At 36.7% G+C, this 21241-nt stretch overlaps 2 protein-coding genes across 2 annotated transcripts; one reads left to right on the forward strand and one right to left on the reverse strand.

Moving 5' to 3' along the window:
* Positions 1-514: 514 nt before the first annotated feature.
* LOC101545821 (olfactory receptor 4C11-like) lies at positions 515-1447 on the reverse strand. The gene has a single exon (XM_012935715.2). It carries the CDS (start codon positions 1445-1447, stop codon positions 515-517), a length of 933 nt encoding a protein of 310 aa, XP_012791169.2.
* Positions 1448-19920: 18473 nt separating this feature from the next.
* On the forward strand, positions 19921-20850 carry LOC101546083 (olfactory receptor 4P4-like). Its single transcript, XM_012935717.2, has one exon. It carries the CDS (start codon positions 19921-19923, stop codon positions 20848-20850), a length of 930 nt encoding a protein of 309 aa, XP_012791171.2.
* Positions 20851-21241: the final 391 nt, after the last annotated feature.

Genomic DNA, 21241 nt, shown 5'->3' on the forward strand with positions numbered 1-21241 from the left:
GTCTTAGTGATCTTAATAATCAAGTTCAAAATGCCATGATCTGTTTAGAATAAAATTTTATTTTAAAAAAATTCTTCAATACAATAGTTCAGAATATTCCTAAGTTAACTAATAAAGGAATGACATAAAACTGACACATTAGGTTCATTTCTTTGTTCTAAAAGTGCTTCAAATAATCTTTAGACCTTATTTCAAATATATAGAAGCAATAATACTGAAAGTGCTAGCTACACTATTAATGCAGTGCATCTGAATCAATATAATTAAATCTATATCTTTACTCTCATTAAAACATAATATAGATTGCTTCATGAATATACACAATCAACAATGTAAAATCTGAGAACTCTGCAAAAGAAAAATTGAGGTCGAAATTTTCAGAAAAGCTACCCATAACAAAGGAAACTATGCACATGATTAATCTGCTTGGAGAATCAATTTACACTCCATCCTATTGTCTATCTAGAGATTCAGTTAACTTGTGATAGAATTAGGAATTCAGCAGTCCTCTAATTTACTGCTGGTTTTCTGAAGGAAGTTTTTTGAGCCATAACTTTCTCATGGCATTTTTCACTTCTGCATTCCTCAGTGTGTAGATGACGGGGTTGAGAAAAGGTGTTCCAATAGTGTAAAATACTGTCACCGTCTTGTCCATAGCGAAAGTAGTTGGGGGGCGTGTATAAATGAATATACAAGGAACAAAGGATAAGAGTACTACAATGAAGTGAGAGCTACAAGTGGACAGGGCTTTTTTCCTTCCCTCTGCACTGTAGTTTCGAAGTGAATGCAGAATTACAATGTAGGAGATTATCAGAAGTAAAAAACTGCTTGAGCAGATGGCACCACTATTAGACACCAATAATAAATTGATCTTGTAAGTGTCCATGCATGCCAACTTTAGTAAAGGCTGCAAATCACAACAGTAATGATCAATCAGATTAGGACCACAGAAAGGCAATTGTAAAGCCAATGCAATCTGAGCTATGGAGTGTATGAAAGACCCTATCCAGGCAACGATGATCCAAGCGATGCAGACCTGTCTCCTCATGATGGTTGGGTAATGCAGGGGTTTACAGATGGCCACATAGCGATCAGCAGCCATGAGGATGAGCACAAAGATCTCCATGCAGCCAAATAAATGAAATGCAAAGACCTGAGTCATGCATTCATTATAAGATATCACTTGTTTGGTAGATAGGGCATCCACGATAAGTCTTGGAGCTGTGGAAGTTGAAAAGCTGGTATCAGCAAGAGACAAGTAGAAAAGGAAGAAGTACATGGGACTCCCCAGTGTCTGGCTGAACTTTATGGTCACGATAATTAACAAATTGCCCACCAAAGTCCCCACATAGAAAATGAAGAATATTACAAACACAATTTTCTGTGTCACAGGATCTTGTGTCAGTCCTAAAAGTATGAATTCATTTACACTGTTATTTGGCTGCATTGTTCCAATTGATGCAATGAGTGTGCAGACAGGATACTTTTCATCTGAAAAGAAGAAAAATGAAGTAAATGCTGACTATAGATTTAGTACATTTTCCTGCTCATTAAATTACCACTTGCCCACAGTAATCATTTAATTTCCGTCTTGTTTATTAGAGATAATGGATTTCACAATATTTCCCCATTAATTAGCCTGATCACCATGAAAAACCATGTACTCTGTCAATTACAAAAATATTTACAATTAATTAACTTGAATAAACACCATGCTTTTTTAAATGCATTCATATGATCCAGATCTGAATATCTTTCAGCATAGTCTGTTAAGAAGCAGGCTGCAAAAATACAGAAAAAGCGTACAAGTTTTACGTTTCAATTTTTTTACATTAATTTAGTCTGTCAGCCTAGTTATTTCAGTAAATTATCTAAATTTCAAGGAATGATTTCTGAGTCATCTGATGGTGCTTTACATTCTAAAGCATGGATAGACATGGAAGGGAGAGACAGAGAAAGAGGCAGAAATAGAATCATAAACACTGAGATAAATAAACTCCTCCAGACCACTAAATCATGAAACTTACTTGAATCTGCTCTCCTGAGTAATTTTATTTCCTCTTTCTTTGTTGCTTAAGAGCTTCCAGTGATTCATTGTTCTTAGTTCAGTGTTAGTTGTTAATTTTGTTATCTAAAAATGTTTCTGTTGCCTGCAGAAAAAAAATTGTTCTTGTAATTTAGTATTTTTGAGCTAATTTGTTTTTGTTTAGACACTGAGAATGGTATGTTGAGGAGGAAACATTAGCAGCATGACACCTCAATCAATCATTTATATAAATTAACAATATGATTATTAAAGCTTATTATAGTTGTGGTATTCCGAGTAGCAAAATGCACTCACATTGAAGACGATGAACTACTTTATAAAATACTTCCCTTGATAGTGTTTGAAAATATGTCATAATTATGCTGCATTAAGAGAAAGCATCAAGGAACCAGAGAAATGGTGCAGGGTTTGCCTTAAGTGGCTGACCACTCTCCAATCTTAAAAATCTCTCTCCCTCTATGATTACCCCAAGCACCATCAGGAGTGATTGCTGAAATCAGAGTCAGGAGTAAGCCCTGTACACTACTGGGTGTGGTCCTAAACTGAAAACAAAAGCAAATATTAAGAATTCCAACCCTGGACATGTTTTTCTTAAGCATCCTTGGATATATTTTGTGATGTAATCTGAAGATGCAGTGGGATTTCAGAGGGCAGAGCTGAGGTCTAGAATTTGAGTAAGATGGTGTCAGGTATAGAAGAAACTGTTGAAATATCAGGAATATTTACTGCATCATAGATTGACACAGTGTGCCTAACTCTATAGCAAATCAAAGTGAAAACTTTGTGCTAGTTTCTAAATCTTGAAAGTTAAAGAAATGGGACACTAGGGACCAGAGAGACATCACAGCGTGGAGAGCGCTTGCCTTGCACATGGATGACTCAGGTTCGATCTCGGCACCCCATATGGTCCCCGAGCACCACCAGAAGTGAATCCTGAGCGCATAGAGAGAAGTAACCCTTGCGCACCACCAGGTGTGCACCAAAAAGGCCAAAAAGGAAAAAAATGAAAGAAAAAGGAGACATATATGTATATCAATTATTGATAGAATTATTTGTAATGAACATAATTCATAAATACTTGTACAATATATATCATTCATTCATGATGTCTATCAATAAATATTAGATATATATATATATTTCTAATATATTTATTACCTATTACATAATTAAGAGGAATATTATAGATATAATTCAATATATTATAACATATTCTACTGAAAGCTAACAGGGAGAAGAAAAACAGCATCTTTTAATACAGAGCAGATGTAGCCTCTCTATGGAACACTGTGAGACAAAGAAAAGTTATTCTTATTTGCCTATCTCATGCCCATAAGCAAAACAGTCCTTTCCTAGTATTTGTATTTTATGAAGAACTGTTTTATTAAGTACATATTGCTATTTGTTAAGTACATTTGCCATTTTATTAAATACAATAATGAGTTTTGATATTTTGCTAAGGATTTTGAAAACTCAAAGTGGGGCCCGAGAGATAGCACAGCAGGTGAAGCTCTTGCCAACCTTGGTTTGATCCCAAGTATAACATATTGTTCTCTGGACCACAGTGAGCAATGACCCCTGACTTCAGAGCCAGGAGTACCCCCTGGGCACAGCTGTAAAAGCCTCCCACCAAATCTCCCCAAATAAAACAAACAAACAAACAGAACTAAACTGGCACAAAATACAAAATTTCTTACACTTTCTGTTCTTCTGTATGTGCTTGTATTATATTAGAAGAAAATGTGACATTAGTCAGATTCATATTCCCCAAAGATAAATCACATATTAGCTATTCTCAATTATAAATCTTACCGATAGTTTGTAAGTGTTTATGCAGAGAACACAGCTAAGTTGTTCCCTTTTCTTTCTTCCCAAGGTGATTTCAAAGCTTTATGTTAAAATGGTATATTTTTTAAATGTTTCTAATATTCTGTCTGAATAGCAAGAAGTCGAATCTCTCAATCTCACACAGGAACTTCAGTTTTTTTCTGCACCCCCTGGGGTAGGCTAAGATAGTTCCGGGATGTCCTACTCTATAGAAATCCACTTCATATAGGATTTTGCCTGAGAAGGGCTTCTCTTTTGCTTTCCCTGGGGTAGTATTTAAACCTGAATGATGCAAAATACAACTATCTTGGGAAAATCATTCCCTAATGTTTTCAGTAATTTCTTTTTTTTTCTTTTTGATTCACACCCAGCAATGCACAGGGGTTACTCCTGACTCATGCAATCAAAAATTATTCCAGGTTGTGCTCAGGGGATGCCAGAAATCGAACCCGGGTCGGCCATGTGCAAGTTAAATTCCCTACTCACTGTACTATCACTCCAACCCCTGTTTTTTGTAATTTCTTACCATCAAAATTCATAAGCGAGATCACACTATAAAAATATATTTAAGTTTGGGGCTGGAGTGATAGCATAGCATAGCAGGTAGGGCGTTTGCCTTGTACTCAGCCGCTGACCCGGGTTCGATTCCCAGCACCCCATATGGTCCCCTGAGCACTGCCGGGGTAATTCGTGAGTGCAGAGCCAGAAGTGACCCCTGTGCATCTCCGGGTGTGACCCAAATAAGCAAATATATATATATATATATATATATATATATATATATGTCTAACAATATTTAATCACCAACAAAAAAATCTTCATCTTCAATTTTTCTTATTGCACTTTGAGAATTGGTAATGTATTCTTCAATTTAATATTCTTATGGAATCATATCTAATATTTTACAAATTAAAAAAATTATGGTCTTTTCTAGTGTTCAGATCTTGATTTTAATTCTGTTTTTTAATAAAATGATTTGTCATCTTGGGTAAAATGCTTGACTCTTGAATTGTCACGGGCAATATTAAAAAATGACCATGGAAGCTCTAGAAAGATGGTGCTAAGCCACAATTAACAACACAACACAAATGCACAAATATCCATATCTATATTTTCCCAATTTGATGAGGATATGCCAAAGGGACAACAAAGTGGTCAACTGACAGAGCCCCTCACTTAAGTTTGGGAAGAAGATAAAATAGCAAAATGAAAAACATGGAACTGAAATATTCCCAAAGGAGAAAATAATGAATTATGATGATTTTAGAATTTGAATTCTGATGATTTAGAATTTTACTAAATAAAATGAGTAGAATAGGAACTGGGGGAAAATCCCAGGGTGGGGTGCATGCCTTGTACTGCTAGGACCCAGCCTTTCTCTCTGACACCCATGTAGTCCCCTGAGCACCACTGAAGTTGGTTTTGGAGGCTTCCCAGAACCTCTTGTTTTGGTCCTAGTCGCCCCTGAGTACTGCTCTTGTGAGTTCACAAAGCACGGGAGTGCTGTGACTCTTGAGAGCCACTATCCATCCTTAGCAGGCCTCCTTAGCAGAGACAAAGAGACAGGAGACCCAGATTGATGGTGAAAATGGCCCATTTAATGCAGAGCTACTAGCACACTAATAGCACATCTAAAGGGGTCAGAAGTAGGACTGCATGTCAGTGTGATTGATGTACAGAGGTAAAACATTCCAGCAGAGGCAATTCTCTGGTGGAGATTAACTCAAGGAGACTCTCTGTCTCCCAGAAACTTCCATATGGCTTTTCTTTTTCTCTCTACTCATATAAATCAAACAATTAAGTCAAACAATTATTCAAACAGTTAAGTCTATTCCTTAAGAATACTTACAATTGTTCGAATAAACACAGTAAGAGATAAAGATCCCAATCTTAGTTCTCTGAGCTCTCAGTTCTCTTACTGGAGCGATAGCACAGCGGGTAGGTCGTTTGCCTTGCATGCGGCCAACCCAGGATCGATTCCTCTGTCCCTCTCAGAGAGCCTGTCAAACTACCGAGTGTATCCGGCTCACATGGCAGAGCCTGGCAAGCTACACGTGGAGTATTCGATATGCCCAAAAACAGTAACAACGAGTCTCATAATGGAGACGTTACTGGTGCCTGCTCAAGCAAATCGATGAACAATGGAATGACAGTGCTACAGTGCTACAATGCTCAGTTCTCTGAGAGCAAGAAGTCTTTTACTGTAAATCCCAGACTAAGCCCTCAGGCCTGTTCAGTTTGTCCTTCTCCAGGTCTCTTAAGTCATAACAGCTTGCATCAATACCAAGCATTTTGGCTTTTTAGACTGTCCCATTTCAATGCCAGGGTAGCTTCATCACTCGCCCCGGGTCCATCTCAGTCCCACGGTGGAACCTCCCTTTCAGGGTGTTAGGAACTGTAGCAATTAAAGCCTGAAGCAAATAATTATGACCAATATCCAGGAGTAGATATATTTCAGAATCAATCAAATCCCAGATATTAGGAGCATAGCATTAGCAGTTTTTCTGTACTTAAGAACATTGTTCTAGTAAAATATCAAAAGGCTCTAGGGGACATAGAAAAGGAATTGATTCACTATATATACAAAATCCTGAATTACCAAAAAATTTTGGCTTATTAGTAACCAAGACTGACTTGGGAGAACTGTGACAATGAAAAGAAAACACAAAGGGGAGGCTAGATATAAAGTCAGAAGATTAGGGATACTCACAGGAGCACTGTAAGCTTCCCTAGGAGGAGGAAAGAGGCAATTCACTGATGAAGCCTAAAACATTTAGGATTAATATCCAACAGCTGTGAGGGTCCAGATGACCCCTGGATCCCAGCACCCATGTGACACCACATCCTCGAGCCCTAGCATGCGACTCTCCATTGTTGATGGGCAGGTACAGCAGGGATGGCAGCCAGTTCACTGCGCACTGCTTGGTACTGTAGGGATGGCACCCAGTTCATTGAGCACTGTTTCAAAGACCTTCCTAAGAATACGGGAGACTAGACAGAAGAATTCCATAAGATTTGTTGGGGCTGGAGCATTGTCATTATGTAGGGCATGTGTCATGCACACAGATGACCTGAGTTCAATTCGCAGCACCCCATATGGCACCCCAAGCCCCACCTGAAGTGATGCCTAAGTGTAGCCAGGAATGAACACTGAGCACTGCTGGGAGTGGTCCAAAACACCGCTCCAAGAAAATTATTCCAAAGACATGTATTGATTTGCTTTTCTTTTAAATGCTCCTAAGAAACCGTACTTCTTGGGGTGGGAGAAAGAGTACATTTATACAAAAACAGAAATGTGAATGATGCTACCTTATCCAGCTAAACCTCAATAGTGAAGTTATGTAGTATACTTACACTGATGTAATGTGAATAACTGGATTTTATGTTTGTGGTCTTTCTTCAACAATCTTGAGTAGAATGTCAGATAACCCCATAGGGATTTTTTTTTTTAATAAGTGAGTCACCATGAGGGTACAGTTACAAATTTACCCAACTTCCTGCTTGTGTTTAACTCATACAATGTTAGAGAACCCATCCCTCCACCAGTGTCCATTCTCCACCACCAATGAAACCAGTATCCCTCCCACCCTCCAATCCTGTCCACACTCAACCCCACCCCTCCTCTGTGGCATGGTATTCCATTTTGTTCTCTCTCCTTTTGAGTGTTGTGGTTTGCGATAGGGCTATTGAGTGGCCATCGTGTTCAGTCTCTAGTCTATTTTAAGCACTTTTCTTACTTCTCACGTTGGGTCCCCAACCACATTTTACCTGGTGTTCCCTTCTCTATCTGGCTGCCTTTCCCTCAGCATGTGAGGCCAGCTTCCAAGCCATGGAGCCAACCTCCTTGTATTATATACTGCTATTCTTGGGTGTTAGTCTCCTACTCTGTTATTTTATATTCCACAGAGGAGTGCAATCTTTCTGTCTGTCCCTCTCTTTCTGACACATTTCACTTAGCATAATACTTTGCATCTTGATCCACTTATATGCAAAGTTCATGACTTCATCTTTTCTAACAGCTTCATAGTATTCCATTGTATAGATGTACAACAGTTTCTTTAACCAGTCATCTGTTCTCGGGTACTCGTTTTTTTCCCAGATTCTGGCTATTGAAAACAGTGCCGCGATGAACATATAAGTGTAGATGTCATTTCAAATATACCTTTTTGTTTCTCCAGGATATATTCCCAGAAGTGGTATTGCTGGATCAAATGGAAGCTCAATTTCTAGTTTTTTGAGAATCGTCCATATTGTTTTCCAAAAGGGCTGAACCACTCGGCATTCCCACCAGCAGTGTAGAAGGGTTCCTTTCTCTCCACATCCTCTCCAACAGCAGTTGCTTTTGTTCTTTTGGATGTGTGCCAGTCTCTGGTGTGAGGTGGTATCTCATAGTTGTTTTGATCTACATCCCACCTGATGGTTAGTGAAGCAGAGCATTTTTTCATGTGCTTTTGGCCATATGTATCTCTTCCTTAGAAAAGTTTCTGTTCATATCTTCGCCCCATTTTCTGGTGGGGTTGGATGTTTTCTTCTAGTAGAGTTCAGCCAGTGTTTTATATACCCTTGATATTAACCCCTTATTGGATGGGTATTGGGTGATTATCCTTTCCATTTCTGTAGATTGCCTTTGTATTTTGGTCACTGTATCTTTTGCTGTGCAGAAGCTTCTTAGTTTAATATAGTCCCATTTGTTTATCTCTGTTTCCACTTGGTTGGTCAGTTGAGTGTCATCTTTGAAGATACCTGTAGCTTCAATATTGTGGAGGGTTTTGCCGACCTTGTCTTGGATGTACCTTATGGATTGTGGTCTGATGTTGAGATCTTTAATCTATTTTGATCTGATTTTTGTGCATGGTATCAGGTCGAGGTCTAAGCCCATTCTTTTGCATGTGGTTGTCCAGTAGTGCCAGCACCATTTTTAAAAGAGACTTTAATTTTTCCACTTCACATTTCTTGCTCCTTTATCAAAGATTAGATGAGCAAACATTTGAGATTGTGTATAGGAATATTTCACCTGTTCCATTGGTCTGCGGGTCTGCCTTTGTTCCAATACCATGCTGTTTTATTTGTTACTGCTTTGTAGTAAAGTTTAAGGTTGAGGAGGGTGATGCCTCCCATCATCTTTTTCCCAAGAATTGTTTTAGCTATCCATGGGCTTTTGTTTTTCTATATGAATTTCAGGATTGCTTGGTCCATTGCTTTGAAGAATTTCATGGATATTTTTATAGGGATCACATTGAATCTGTATAATGCTTTGGGGAGTATTGCCATTTTGACAATGTTGTGCTCAGGTTTTACTCCAGGCTCTGTGCTTGGGGATTAAACCAGGCATTACCCATGTAAGGCATGTAATATTTCACTGAATTTTATTATGGCCCCTAGAAGATTGTTTTATGTAATTACTTCACATGTTTCTCCAAATGATATCTTCTTTGAAAGCATAAGTGCTAAAATAATGACATAAATACGTGTGTCAATACATATGTGCATAAATATATATCAGATAATGAGAGGTTGTTTTTTTTTTTGCTTTTATGGGTCACACTCAGCGATGCTCAGGAGTTACTCCTGGCTTTGCTCTCAGAAATCACTCCTTGCAGTGCTTGGGGGACCATATTGGATGCTGGGAATTGAACTCGGGTCGGCCGCGTGCAAGGCAAACGCCCTACCCGCTATGCTATCACTCCAGCTCCAGATAATGAGAGTTTTTAAACAAAAATATTTACATAGATTAATTTATAACAGTGAAATTAAAGGACATATTTATTTTTAAAGGGAAGTGCTTTAATATTGAATAAATAGCAAAGAAAATTATGGGGCAAACTATAATTCCTACAAATTTTTTCTATAAATTTTGAAAGGTACAGTTCTTTGTGGTAAGTGATTTGGAATCAATAAAATTACAATTAGATACAGGTTGATTGAATTACAGCAAGAAACAGATAAATTGCATCTACATTACACAAGAATCAAATGTTTAGTGATTACATTTGGTACAGATAATTTGACTCATTCATAAAGACTCACTAAAATTCTTACTTGTCATCAAAAGATAAGAAACAAATTCATGGCCAAAGAGATAGTACACAGGTAAGGTGTTTGCCTTGCTCACAACCAACCTGGGTTCAATCCCTGGCATCATATATGGTCCCTTGAACATTGCCAAGAATAATCCCTGAGTATAACCAGATGTGTTCCCCAAACAACAAAAAAATACCAATAAAAGTCACTGTCACTGTCACTGTCATCCTGTTGCTCATTGATTTGTTCAAGCAGGCACTAGTAACGTCTCACAGTAAGAAACTTATTGTTACTGTTTTTTGGCACATCGAATACGCCACGGGTAAAAAAAAAAAATCCCAACAACAACAAGCAACTTCAGTTTCTAACATGTTTAAATATGAGGTTATACTATAAAATTATTAATAAAATTGAAGCAAAAACTTTTGCAGTTGCTTTGAATTTTGAGTGGGTGCACATCTAGTAGTACTCAGGGCTTACTCCTGTCTCTTTGCTCAGAGATCATTATTGGATGTGTTTTGGGGAGCATATGGAGAGCAGGGCATCAAACTATGGTATTCAATATGCAAAGTAAGACCTATATTAGCTTTCAGGGCCAGTAAATTACTTCTAACTTTGTTTTTTTCTGTATGTTGCAAAATGACTTCATAACTGAACATTAGGGAATGTAATATTTTATTCATAGAGAACAACACACATCACAGACACATAGAATTTATAAAATAAATGCTTTTTTTTTTTTGCTTTTTGGGTCACACCTGGCGATACACAGGGGTTACTCCTGGCTCTGCACTCAGGAATTAGCCCTGGCAGTGCTCAGGGGACATGTGGGATGCTGGGAATCGAACCTAGGTCGGCTGCATGCAAGGCAAACGCCCTACCCACTGTGCCATTGCTCCAGCCCCATAAATGCTTTTTTAAGGTAATAAAAATAGGATATTTGTGCCCCCAATATGGTAAATGAAAATTTTGGTTACAGAGTTGAAAGGATGACTTACTTTATATTTTTTGATAGATAATTGAAAGATGTCATAATCACACTGCCTTAAACATAGAACTTTTAAAAGCCTTGGTACTTGACCAATTATCCATCTTGACATTTTACTGATTCTTAGCAAAAATGTTTTGAACTGGACTGTAGAGAGAGCAAAATTCTTATAGCATATCATCTTTCAAGATTTGAGTAAAATAATGTAAGCTATAAAATAATGTCTACTATAAAAACAGTACTGGAGCTCAGTAATCCTGAAGACTTTAAATACAAAATCATACTGTATTTGACTGCAGATCTAAAGGCAATCTTAAAATTTTTCCACATGTGATCTTTGGTAAAACTCATCCAAACAGAACAAACATCTTTATTATTTCTAGCAATTAATTACTACCAAAGTTTTGTTTTATTTATAGATATCTATCACTATCTTTCTAATTATAATCTCACTTATAAAAATCAAAGAAATTTAAATAAAACAGTATAAGAAAGGCACTTTCTAACTTAAAATTTTTAGAGAAATGTAGTTTGATAATTATGATTAGTTGAGTAAATGTAGTTATTAGGAAAAAAATCCCAATATAATTCAATAGTATTATAACTAGTAAACTCTCACTAACAAGGAAAGTAAACATTAAAAAGGGAAGTCTGCATCCTACTCTATCCCAGAAAAAACATTGCCCATGAAATATATTTTCTGCAGCACTCCGATATTTTCATTTTCCTATTTTCCACATTTCTATCTAACAGTAACTCTTATTTAGCTGTGTCCATCTTACCAGGATCTGTTGTGAAAGTCTTTGTTTTCCATCTTCTCAATGTTGCAAAGCACTACTAGAAAATTCTCCACTCTCTTCCTTTTCTGTGTTGGATGCATACCTTACAACTGATAAGATTTAGTTTGTCCAAGTTAAATATAATGAAGGCAATTGCCAATATAAATCTTATCACTTTTAGTTAGAATTTCCGAAAAGCTTAGGGTGTTCGGTTGATTTTCTCTCTAAGATATTCTGGACACCCTTCACCCAAGTTGATTCTAATATTGTTTGATTCTTGAGAACCAGGAAATCTTTCATCTCGAACAGAGGTTTGAATTCTTATGTGCAGGCTAGAAATCATGTTAAGAAGTTCTCAGAATCATCATATATAGTTTCTTTAACCTACTCTCACGAAAGAATTTGAATGGAATGTGCTTCTCTTTGCCTTCCCTGGAGAAGTACTTAACGTTGAATGATGCAGAATATAGGAGTCTGGGGAAGATCATTCCCTAAAGTATCTCTTTCCTTCCAATTAACAAACATAAGCCAGATGTGATAAATAATTTAATCTTTAATTTGTCATGTTATTAAAAAAGTGGCCACTTTTTGAAATTTGAGATGTTCATATGAGCCCTAAATTACACTATAGTTCACCACACTTTTTAAAAGGTGATGCTTATCTAAATTCTTTTGCCCAATGAAATGCATCAGGACTTCTTGAAGAAAGAATTAATTTTAGGTCTTGGTTGATGAATGGATAAAATAAACAGAGACTCCAGTATTACTAGATAGTAAGGAAGTAATAATAGGCACACCACATACAAAGCGATGAGATTATGCAGAAAAAAAAAACATAGGCAACTCACAAAGAGCCATCAAAACTCAAAGCTGAAAATTGAGCAGTGAGTTATAAACACAGAATTGATGACATGAAACAAAGGAAAAAATTAAATGACCATAAGCTATAATGCATTATTAATTATAGAAATCATTAGAGGAGGCTAGACTAAAAACTTTCAAATGATTTAATATATATACATACATATGTATATATACACATATCTATGTGTTCTCAAAATGTTCTAATCTTAATTATAAACTCATATTTTCCAAAGACCACATTAAGGTGTTGAATTAGGGTATTCCACCTGACTAATCCTATCATCATCAGTGATAAGTTACTAAGTCATATCATAACATGTACCCACAAATAAGATATGATGAAAATGGCGTTCATTTCTGTGATTTTTTTCCCCAGTAACACAAAATATCTACTAGTTTTGAGTCAAATCTAAGGTAAGGGGCTGGAGCAATAGCACAGCGGGTAAGACATTTGCCTCTCACGCAGCCAACTCGGGTTCAATTCCCAGCATCCCATATGGTTCCCTGAGCACCTCCAGGGGTGATTCCTGATTGTAGAGCCAGGAGTAACCCCTGTGAATCTCCAAGTGTGACCCAGAAACCAAAAAAAGACCCCAAATCTCAGGTAAAATCAAATGAGAGATTTCATACAAAATTTCCTACTAGACCTCAAAAGCATAAGGCCATAAAAAGAGGAAACACTAAAGTTTTCAGTCTTTTGGGTTGATAAAGAAAATGTGAAGACCCAATGCATTGTGATACCTATATATCAGATACAAAAAATAATGAAATACTTTTATAGAAACTTTTATTAATGCATGTGAAATTTTTCAATGCCATATTGCTTTAATTGATGTTGACTTTTAAATTTTATTATTATAACAGTTTTTTCAGGCATTCAATTTTCCAACATCAATCCCAAAACAAATGTGACCTTCTGTCCACCAATGTCCCCGATTTTACCAGCCACTGCCCTAGCTTGTCCCTTAGCAGGCACAAACAAATTTACTTCATACTGCTTGGAACAACACAAAGGAAAGTAGAACTATAAAAATATAGGTCCATGAAAGAGAATTTTTGATGATGTAGTTCAAAATATTACTAAAGTCATTGTGTGCGAATTTACTGGGCTGGTTGTTGCCAGTTGAACATTTTTGTTATTGTTTTCTCTTATCAAGCTTGGTGGGCTTCTATTCAACTTTCCCTCAGGTTTACTGAGGTTCTACTGGCAGAGCAGTCACTGTCACTGTCACTGTCATTCCTTTGCTCATCGATTTGCTCAAGTGGGCACCAGTAATGTCTCCATTGTGAGACTTGTTGTTATTGTTTTTGGCATATCGAATATGCCATGGGTAGCTTGCCAGGCTGTGCTGTGTGGGTGAGATACTCTCGGTAGCTTGCCAAACTCTCCAAGAGAAGAGGAGGAATCAAACCAGGGTTGAATAAGTGCAAGGCAAACACCCTACCCGCTGTGCTATCTATCAGTCCAGCCTGGGAAAGCAATAATATGAAATTGTGAACTGTCATGGAGCTGGAATGAATAGGTTGCCTGATGAAGCTTGCTTGTAAAACTTTGCTGTTAGAAAAAATGAGGTCATGAAGTTTGCATATAAGTGGATCAGCTTGGAAAATATCATGCTACGTGAAATGAGTCAGAAAGAGAGAGACAGACATAAAAAGATTGCACTCATCTGTGGAATATAGAATAATAGACTAGGAGACTAACACCCAAGAATAGTATAAATATATACCAGGGGGTTGACTCCGTGGCTTGGAGGCTGATCTCTCATTCTGGGCAACTCAGAGAAGGGAACACCAAGTAAAATGTGGTTGGAGGTCATGCGGGGGAAGGGTGATGTGTGCCGAATGTAGACTAGAGACTGAACGCAATGGCCACACAACACCTTTATTGCAAACAACAACACCTAATCAGAGAGAGAGAACAAAAGGGAATACCCTGCCATAGTGGCAGTGTGGGGTGGGGAGAGACGGGACTGGGGAGGTTGGGAGGGGTGGGAGGTATGCTGGGTTTACTGGTGGTAGAGAACGGGCACTGGTGAAGGGATGGGTTCTTGAACATTGTATGGGGAAAACATGAGCACAAAAAATGTATAAATCTGTAACTGTACCCTTAAAAATAATTTTAAAAAATCTAGCACATTATTAGGAAGGTTAATTGGTGGAGCTTTTGTGGAAAATTTTGTAGAAGTTCCAGAAAAATTGCAGAAATGAAGAGCTGTATGTCATAGCAAATGTCATGCATAGATGACGCCCCAAGTTTGATATTCATACCACATTTTCCACTAAGTACCTCTAAGATGACCTTGGATACCCCTTAGTAAATCAACAGAGAAATTCTGGTTGTTTCCACAATAATTGTGTTTTTAAAATTAGTACCAATCTTATGTACTTTTCCAAAACATAATGAAAACACAATCAAAAGGATATATTTACCCCTAGATTCATAACAGCATTGTTTACAATAGCTTAAATATGAAATACCTAAATGGCTATTGACAAACAACAGGATAAAATATTGTAGCATTATGACATATGTGTATGTGTTTATGTCACTGTCACTGTCACTGTCATCCTGTTGCTCATCGATTTGCTTCAGCGGGCACCAGTAACATCTCCATTGTGAGACTTGTTACTGTTTTTTGCTTATCAAATACACCATGGGTATCTTGCCAGACTCTGCCCTGCAGGCAAGATACTCTCAGTGGCTTGCTAGACTCTCCTAAAGGGGCAGAGGAATCAAACCTGGGTTGGCCGCATGCAAGGCAAATACCCTACCCACTGTGCTATTGCTCCAGCCCATGTGTTTATGTATAAATATAATTTTAAAATATAATAGTGTTATGGAATTTAAATTTGAAATTGTGCCTTTAGGGTTAGGTATGGAACAAGGCTTTAAAAATGAAAAAAATCTTGACTGTTGTGGATGATATTGGTTGAGCTTGAGTGTAGAAAGATCTTGTTGAGTCCCACGTTTCAGAACTGGGAGATACATTAGTATAATTGGAAATGTTGGCTTAAAAATAAATCTACTTTAAAATAGGTATGTTTTTATGCTGACTTAAAATCACTGGCAGCTAGATTCTGCTTCTAATTCCTGTGACTTCCCACTGGAGCATGGTAGACTGATTTTGACACTCAACAGCCAACCCATGCTCTTACTCCATCCGGCTCTCTCCCAGCTCCAACCTCAGCCAGTGCTGAGCTCTCTCACACAGTAAGCGACATAGGCAATGACATGGCAGCAAGACACAGAACACAGATCTAATATCATGGGAAATCTGCATAGACTTGCCCTTGACACATTAGTGTCACATACATGTTATGTATGTCCCTTAAGATATAGGCACTAGTATTTCCAGAGTCATCTAGTCATAGATAGACCCAGAATCTCAGAGCACACAAAATCACATGGCAACAGGAATCCCTTAGTAATCATCTTTCCCATGAACAAAGATCACAAGGCCAATTGACCTTGCCTTCGAAATAGACTTATTTTGTGTGTTTATGTCACTGTCACTGTCACTGTCATCCTGTTGCTCATCGATTTGCTTCAGTGGGCACCAGTAACGTCTCCATTGTGAGACTTGTTACTGTTTTATCATTGTTACCATAAGATTTCTGTTGTTTTGGACACATAAATATACTATGTGACATTAAGGCCAGGTATGGAGCTCCATGGAACCTATGCTGTGATTTCATGGGATATCTGCCTTCTTTTATAACATATTAAAGATATCGTGTTACAGCTAGTCAGTAGTTTTGGCATGCATCTTTTTTGCTATAATTAGCATTAGAAGTATCTTCTCTATTACTTGGTGGCTGGATAGGTTCTTGACAGTAATATCACTAAACAATTTGAGCAATACAAAAAATAAGATGATTTTAGACCTTTTATGATCTTTTATGAAAGTTATGCAATTAAATACATTGAATCTAGATGTAATAGTTACACTCAATATTTTAAAGGTTCCACCTATGAAGTAAAATCATACATATTTTTTGTTGCATGTTTGATTGTACATACACACACACACATACACACTATGTACTTTTTTGGTACTCTGTATGCCACTGTCCCCAAAGAAAAGTATATTATGAAAGAGCTTTGGATATCATTCAATGGTAAAGGGCATATTTTGTATTTTTGAGGCCTGTATTTGATCTTCTGCACTACAAAATCAAATTAAAAAATAAAGTTTTGGAGAATATTTTTATGGGGTGATGAGGATCCTGTGCTATGAACTGTCACAATTTCATCTGTTCAGTTAGTTTACATTGACTCTGCTCTCCTCTTCCGGAAGGAAAAATTAGGTAAAAAATGAAATCATAGAAAGGGAAATAGATCAATATTATTATGCATGTGGCATGTCCAAATTTTAATCAGTACCATTATATTGAACAAGATGTTATAGTGCAAAATAGTCAATAATAGTCTAAATGTTCACCATACATTAAGTGTATAATATACAGAGTGATAAAGATCAGCAATTTTATTTATAGAAGGAATTATTTCTAGAAGTGAGTGCTAAACTAATAAGCAACAAATACTATCTCTGTTATTAGGAAGTATTGAATCACTCAGTTGATAACTCACAAGAGACATGTTATATAATAAGAAAGTATCAAAGTAGTATAAGTGAACTTTGGAAGAATATTAGTTTTATTTTTATAATTATAACTATAGACACACTGCTGCCACAAAATTCCTGTGGGAATGTTCCCTCTGTGACCTGGTCTTTCTATTTAAGTTATTTCCACTAACTTACACCTAAAAGCTTCTTATAGGTGTAAAATCCATCAGAGTATCACAGAGTATCAAAGACTCTCTCCATCGATTTGCTGTTCTGATGTACAGACACAGAACAACATAAGAAAGAAACCAGTGTGGAGTTTGGACTTAGCATTTCGAAGAAATGTAAAATTTTACAGTGAGCAATGTGCTATACGTGGAGGGGCTTGGGGACATGTTTGAGATTATTAATAACATGTATATAGAAACAAATGATCTTGGTGAAGTAAAATCTTGTTTAAGTTATTGCTTAATAATTTTCCTTATGCCAATTTTTAAAAAATATTTTTGGAAAATAATTATAAGATATAGTAATGGTTCTAAGCCAGATCTGGCATTATGTGAAAAGTCAGTTAACATAGTGGAATCAGTCTAAAGTTCCCAAAGTATACAAAATAAATTATATACAAACAATGGTAGACTTGTAAAATCTCCAGTGACAGTTTCCTAACTTGCAGAACTGGAACAGTAATAAACAATATCTACAATATCTACTTATTCAGGCAATAGTGAAGAGGAACTGGCTGATACTAAAAAGTTTTTAGTAAATGACTGGAATATATAACTACATAGTGTGTTATCTTAATATTGTACTCTAAACATGATTAAAAAAACAAAAACCCTATCAATGGTCCTTAACGTTTTTATACAGTCTTTATTCTATCTCATGTTCTTCGTCTGCTTAAATGTTTTATTTCATATGAAAAATATACTTTCTTATGTCTTTCCAAACAATTCTAATTTTTTCCTTAGGGTTTAAAGCTTAAAGAAGATATTTTCAAGTGAAAATTCTATCACAAAGGTATGTAAAAATATTGACTCCAATTTAGTCATTAAAATTTTATCTATATATGTATTTCTGAGATTATATGAGTGTTATGTATGTGACACACATATGAAAAGAGAAAGAGCAAGAGAGAGAGAGAGGAGAGAGAAAAGAGAGAGGATTCAGGCACAGTTATTTTGTTTTTCTTTAACAATTAAGCCACAGCAAGAAAAAAATAATTTATGAATAGGATGGGCAGGAGATATTTCTTCAGGAGGCTTTTTGATGGTTTTTACCTGTGGAATTCACAAGATTCTATAGGTACTGACTTGAAGGTTTTTCCCTTTTGTTCATTTGTCATAGGTAGAATAGCACTATACTAACGTTTAGAGATTCTAAGACTTGCACAATATTCCAGAAATATTTTAAACCAAAAGTTTGTATATTTTAGTTTTCTAGGACTTTAAATTTATGTTTCTATACTATTTAAACAAAACTTATTCTCATTAGATTCTTTTTCTCCCTTTGATTGATCCAATTTCACACAAATATGATTGGATTTGGATAATACCAATGTATATTAAAACTATTATTTGGCAAACTATTTTGAACCCTCAACAGACATTGCAACACACAGTTTTATCTTTTATATAATTTATGTGTTCCTAATAGGTCATTCTTTCTTCTTTATCATGCTCAGAGCATATAATCCTTTGTGTAGTACATATTTTTCATTGGCATTTGGTCTTGAAATAGGCAACTAGATCTCTAATTCTAGTTAAACTTACCTGGCTAAGAAAGTTGATTGAAAGCTCAGAGGTCTGAGCCAGGGTTTGATCCCTGACATCAATGTCCCCCAACTACCTCAACAAAAGAAGAAAGTGGAGAGAATCAAGTACTCAATGATAACCAAAGAGGAAAGTTGCTTAAAATAATAGGAACTCATTTAAACAATTTTCTGCTTTCATTTGGAGTCTTGCTTTTGCTTTTTCTTCAAGAATCAATATTTAGTTCCACTGCACATTTATAATATACCTATGTGATTTTGAACTTCATTAAGTTCTTATTTTTGTATGAGGGACATGTTGTATGTGGTATTATTCAGATAATGAAATGGTAGAATATTTTAAAACATGGTAACTCTTAGAGAATGGACACAGGGAAAGTCGATTAGATAGAAGTAAGTGTGAACAGCATACGTAATGCCATCAGATATAGATATGTATAGTTTAATAATGAATGTATATATCTATATTTCACTGTCACTGTCATCCTGTTGCTCATCGATTTGTTCGAGTGGGCACCAGTAACGTCTCTCATTGAGAAACTTATTGTTAACTGTTTTTGGCATATCCAATATGCACGGGTGACTTGCCAGGCTATACCGCTATGGCTCAATACTCTCCATAGCTTGCTGGCGCTCCCCGAGAGGGGTGGAGAAATCGAACTTGGGTCGGCCACGTGAAAGGCGAATGCCTAACCGCATATATCTATATTTAATTTGTATATATCTATACAATATAATGTGAGTACCAGAACAACACTTATAAGATTTTATATATTAAGTGCATGTTAAACTTTTACAAATTACAGACAAAAAGCAACTTTTCTATCAAAATATCACGTGTTATATAACAACTCCTGTACTCTAAAGTAAAATAGGTTTATAATAGTGTGATATCAAGTAAAACAGGTTTGTAAAACATAAATCCTCCATGATCCATATTTTTTCAATGTGCTAATATTCTAAAACTTAAGATTTGTTCTTGAACATGTATTACTGTCTATGTAATTTCAGATGAATTGAATTGTGGCTGTCTTCTGACTCACCTGTATCTCATGGAAAACACGACCAATGTCACGGAATTTATTTTTACTGGACTGTGGGAAAATAAGCAAATTGAACTGCTGTTCTTTTTCTTCTTCCTGCTGTGTTACCTGGCTGTCTTGATGGGAAATATCGTCGTCTTACTGACAATCATTTGCAGTCACCTAATCCAACAACCAATGTATTATTTTCTCTGTCACCTCTCCCTCATGGACCTCAGCTATACTTCCAGTGTGGTCCCCAGGCTGATCAGGGACTTAGCTGCCACAAGAAAAATCATTTCCTATGGTGGCTGTATGACCCAGCTCTTCACTCTCCACTTGCTGGCTGGGGTTGAAGTCTTCATCTTGGTGTCCATGGCGTTTGACCGCTATGCAGCTATTGTCAAGCCCTTGCACTACATGATCATTATGAGCAGGCAGAGGTGTAACATGTTGATCTTTATGGCCTGGGTTTTGGGTTTCTGGCACTCCGTCGCTCTGCTATTGACATTACTCAGTTTACCTTTCTGTGGTCCGAATCACATAGATCACTACCTATGTGATGTGAAACCTCTTTTGAAGCTGGTGTGCAGAGATATTCGCGTTATTAACATCTTAATGATTGCAAACTCGGGGATAGTGTCGATCGTTGTTTTTCTCGTCCTCGTGGCTTCTTACATAGTCATATTATATCATCTAAGGAACCACTCTTCGGCGGGGCGCCGCAAAGCTCTCTCAACCTGCAGTTCCCATGTAATGGTGGTAGTTCTCTTCTTTGTCCCGTGTATCTATGTGTATGTTCTACCTGCAGGAGGAGAGAACATGGATAAAGAAATCTCCGTGTTTTACACTGTGATTTCCCCTATGCTGAATCCTCTCATCTACACCCTGAGAAATGTGGAGATGAAAGTCGCCATTCAGAAGGTTTGGTCGAAGATAACACACACTGAATTAAAGTAAATAAGAGAAGCACTTTCATTCGTGGGTTCCATGTATCCTTTCAGATGTTAGATTTTTCTTGGGGGACTGGAGCAAATGTCTATGTATTAGATGAAATGAGAAGACAGTGACATTGATTCGGATTGCCATATGTGATCTTAAAGAGTTTTAAAGATCATTAAATTTCTTGTGTGTGTGTGTTATTTAGAATAACTGAGTGAGAAATGCAATTGTATTTCTTTATTTTTTACACTTTTTAAAATTGAATCACTTTGAGATAGAGTTACAGAGTCGGTCATGTTTGAGTCTTAGTCATACAATGTTCCAATACCCATCCCATCACCTGTGTACATTTCCCACCACCAATGTCCACACTTTTTCTCCTACTACTCTACTTGTTGCCTCATCCCCA

Source organism: Sorex araneus, chromosome 6 (assembly GCF_027595985.1).
Source record: "Sorex araneus isolate mSorAra2 chromosome 6, mSorAra2.pri, whole genome shotgun sequence".
Taxonomy (NCBI): domain Eukaryota; kingdom Metazoa; phylum Chordata; class Mammalia; order Eulipotyphla; family Soricidae; genus Sorex; species Sorex araneus.

Excerpts from the sequence above, each read along its gene's own strand:
- LOC101546083 (XM_012935717.2), top strand. The coding sequence starts at position 19,921 with ATGGAAAACACGACCAATGTCACGGAATTTATTTTTACTGGACTGTGG.
- LOC101545821 (XM_012935715.2), bottom strand. The coding sequence starts at position 1,447 with ATGCAGCCAAATAACAGTGTAAATGAATTCATACTTTTAGGACTGACA.